This window comes from Sphaeroforma arctica (assembly GCF_001186125.1).
Source record: "Sphaeroforma arctica JP610 unplaced genomic scaffold supercont1.3108, whole genome shotgun sequence".
In the NCBI taxonomy this organism is placed as follows: Eukaryota; class Ichthyosporea; order Ichthyophonida; genus Sphaeroforma; species Sphaeroforma arctica.
Window position 1 is genome coordinate 1 of NW_014037450.1, and position 4065 is coordinate 4065.

Here is a 4065-nt window from a genome sequence, read left to right on the forward strand (position 1 = left end):
TCATATGGCCGCCTGTGATTTAAAAAGTTCAGGACTTCTGTCTGATCTGGTAGTTAAAAAAAAGTGTGTTTTTTAGAAAGCAATTTGATTTTTATTTATTTTAACAAAAACGAAAGGATACATACGGAATAAAATACAAAAAGAAATATATATATATATAAATTATACTAAATTACCAGTCCCTTTTCCATCAGTGCGCGAAAATATAATATTTTTTAAAAATTTTGGTTTGGATAACACGAGTTTGTTTTTTTTGTAGTTTTATCTTCACCAGCACTTCCTAAGAACGAAGTATTTATGTTAACAATATTATCATCATGAGATTCATGGCCGAGTCACGAGTGTCCGACTTCCGACCTCCGACTTCCGAAGTTCCGAGTCTTCTCCGACGGACCGAGAGTAAAGAAACTCTGAAAGAGTATAATTTTAAAATAAACAGAAAACAAATTCAAAGGATCAGAAAATTGATTTTGTTTATAGAAGCTAATCAAAACACAACGGCTTTCATACAGAGTAGACTTTAGTTTGTTTGTTTTTAAACTGGTCCTGGTTTTAACTAAAAAAACCCCTGCAGTTATACACTGTGTATGTGCTAGTAAAAAATCCCGAAAATTGGTAGTTTGAATTGGCTGTATATAAAAATATGAATTTTAGCGATTTAGTTTTTGAACCAATCAAAGTATCCAACAACTGCAATAAAGCAAAATCAATCATGATCCGTCGTGGAGCTCCAAATTCAAATTTGTAATTCATTCGTCGACCATTCGCTGATTCAACCGGCGGACCAGCTGTTCGTATTGGCGTCAAAAATCTTGATCTTGAATCAATATTAAATAAGTGATAAGGATACCTTGAAGGCATTAAAGAGTCTATGATTGTGGCCTTATTCGACGAATTATTATTTTTCAGCCTCACAACCCGACCGTATGTGCAAGAAGTACTATAGTGCGTGTTTCATATTAAACACAACATTGGACCCATATAACGGAGAGCAATACCGCCAGCCATGATAGATCATATCCCAGTCTCTGAATACACTCCACATAAACACATACAACACTATGTCGAATTTCCCGCCTATACTGGCATGAACGATATGGCGCGCATGAATGCCAGGGGAGTTGATTTGACTACTCGTGCTGAAGCATTGGAACAGTGCAGTGCTATCCGGCATGGTAAAGATGACATAGAACAACGCAATACACAAGAGGATGCTATCGGTGTTCAAGATAGTGTCACAATGCTGACGACGAATGCTAGTGAGCAGAAGGATGACTCGCAAATTGCTGGCAGAAAGTGCCCAGATAAGTCGGAAGAGCAGATTGAGGATGCGTTGGATGTTGGGATGTGTTCAGTAAGCATGCCCATTAATATGTATGAGTTACCGGAGGCTGTGCGGAAACTTGAGCATGAGCGGATTGTGATCAGGCGAAGATCTTCGATGCAGATCAAAGAGTATGCGACGATGGTCACACTTGCGGCGCTATACAGCTTGCTTGCGTGAGCGATACGGAGTATGAGTGCTAAGACGTATGCACGTGTCTCATGACTAAGTAGAAACAATGAACGAACGGACCATTCGAAACGCACATGGTTGGCTCAAAGAAAAATGATACAGCGGTGGAAGCACAGGCTCCATGAGCTGTGTATGACGGCCATACAAAGTTTGTTCTCTGGCGTAGCGACGTGCAAGCAGCGGCAAACAAGTGGAGCTTTCAAGGCCACGAATGCACGTCGTTTCTTGATGAGTATTGCAGAACTCCACGATCTTCTGGCGAACCAGAGTCATTAGCATCAACAGTGAGGCATGGACAACACGAACTCCCCGTGTTGTGGGTCAAGCGTGGGTTTGTGGTGACAAAAACATCCATGTTGTGGCAAGTGTAACTGCCACTACCGACGTGATACTGGGGAGTGCCAGAACCAGTCAAATTTCGACAAGTCCGAACTCGATTGCATAGAATCAAGACGGCCCAACTCAGACCACAATCGTCCTATTAGATTTGGACTGCGATAGTACGAATGCTACAAGTAGATTAATGCCCATCTAGTATGTGCAAATCTCCCTCGGGTCGCATGTACATGAAAATTTGAAACTTGAGACTGAGAGGCAGAGAGTACGCTCTCATTCAATATCGCAATGACAATTCCAAACAAAAGTGATCAACAGAATCAAGTTTTTATGACATCAGGGAATTCGATATTAAATACGGATATGATTTCTGTCAAAATACTCATGGGTATGCTGTTGTGACTCATGGTATGTACTGTCAGCTTCCAGCGATTCAACACGGCTGTACATGAGTAACCCAATATGGCAAATGAAAAATGTCTTTGATTGCTTGGAATGCATACTAAACTGCAAGCATTGGATAGAATCAAGTTTCCTTAGATATTTGCTACCAATTTTTCTTGTCCACAAATACCCTCAATAAATGCTGTACACTATGTTTGCGAAAATCGTAACGGTGTATTACTCGGCTTTGCGCTGATTGCGGACAGCACGTGTTTCACGGACCAATCATCACATCCCGACACATACGAAACCACGCGGAGAATGTATATCACGAGTACTACTATTTAATTATGTGTTTGCTATATACATCGATACTCAGACTGTAATAGTAAATGATCGGTAAATGATCGATGTATATGCACAGTCACACATACAACCACACTTTACCCCATCCCCTTGGCCACCCAGAGACTCCGAAGCCGCTCATATTCGCACATCTACTATCCCTCTGCCGTTATCAGATCGCCAATGTCGTAACAACTATTCCGAATGTTGCAGACGGTGCTCATCTACCACTACAGCCTCTCTAGCAGTTCTATCCTACCAATCATCCCCTACACCTCTTCCGCCAATCTCCAAACCACCGTCCTTCACAATATCAGTCTCGTCTTCGTATTCCATCTCTACGCGTTTGCTACCGCCACTGCCATCGCCGTCTGAGGAGTCGTCCGATGAGTCATCATCGGAATCTCCTGGACATGGTAGGTAGTAAGTTTGAGATAAGATTAGCACAGATCAACGTCTTTTCTGTCACTATTGGGTGGAATAGTGATTGTCCTTCCCATTGACTGGGATGTGCGAAGTGATGAGCGGATGCGCCATCGGAATGGATACCGCAGGGGTGTCCTGTACATACACATGATACAACGCGAATGACTCGACTACAACGTAGCGGAGTGTATAAAAGAGACCCACCCGAAACTTGGACCTTTAAACGAACTAGGAGTAAGTAAGAGCATGTTTCTACCTCATCCAAAACAAGGCGCAGGCACTTGGGTCGGTCGATTTGGTGCGTGCATACTATATACGATCATGGAAATCGACTACTTGATTGTTTTAAGTGCGAGATAAAAGGCACACATATGTACACGCAGATACAGCTAGCTCTATATGTTATCATAAATGATGTCTGTAGATGTATATAGCGCTATACAAGACACATGCATGTATTTGTATATGCATGTATGGCAGTGATGAATCTCTGTATTCATATCAGTATGGTAGTAGCACATACCCGCTCCATAGAAGTCTTCAACATCATCATCATCGTCTTCATAGTCTCCTTCGACAAACTCGGTCTCCATTTCGTAGTCCTCCTGAGATGAATATACATTGCAAATGTCAGGGTACTCTCTACCATGCTTGTGACTCCTCCGATGTGAAACACGTGCACATCCCAGTACCCTTGCTATACATATTCTCATGTACAATCAAGAATGCATGTAGAGATATACGGCTACGCGCATATACCCAAGAAGAAGCGTGTCGGTGCGTACAACAATAAAGCCTATTTCCCATTTATTCCTCGGATTTTAAATCTTTCGAAAGTTTGAGCAAAGTGAAGTGGGCAATTCTCCGCACAGGAAACTGATATACTAAACACGCAATCGTGCACTATGGCGTACACATCACCCGTGCTCATGACTAAAATTCATATATTAGAAGAACATAAACAGTATCTAAATATATAATATATATATATATATATGATATATATATATATATACCTTATATATATATAATGTGTGTCTGTGTGTGTGTGTGTGTGT

The 4065-nt window shown here is 41.3% G+C and overlaps 2 protein-coding genes across 2 annotated transcripts; one reads left to right on the top strand and one right to left on the bottom strand.

Moving 5' to 3' along the window:
• The first annotated feature begins 862 nt into the window (after window positions 1-862).
• SARC_13288 (hypothetical protein) lies at window positions 863-2481 on the top strand. The gene has a single exon (XM_014292582.1). The coding sequence runs from the start codon at window positions 1007-1009 to the stop codon at window positions 1502-1504; it is 498 nt and encodes a 165-aa protein (XP_014148057.1). The 5' UTR covers window positions 863-1006; the 3' UTR covers window positions 1505-2481.
• Window positions 2482-2836: 355 nt separating this feature from the next.
• Window positions 2837-3642, bottom strand: SARC_13289 (hypothetical protein; the record flags this gene model as incomplete). The annotated part of the gene is made up of 2 exons (XM_014292583.1): window positions 3531-3642; window positions 2837-2988 (listed from the first exon to the last, which is right to left on the bottom strand). Exons 1-2 carry the CDS (start codon window positions 3598-3600, stop codon window positions 2837-2839), a joined length of 222 nt encoding a protein of 73 aa, XP_014148058.1. The 5' UTR covers window positions 3601-3642.
• Window positions 3643-4065: the final 423 nt, after the last annotated feature.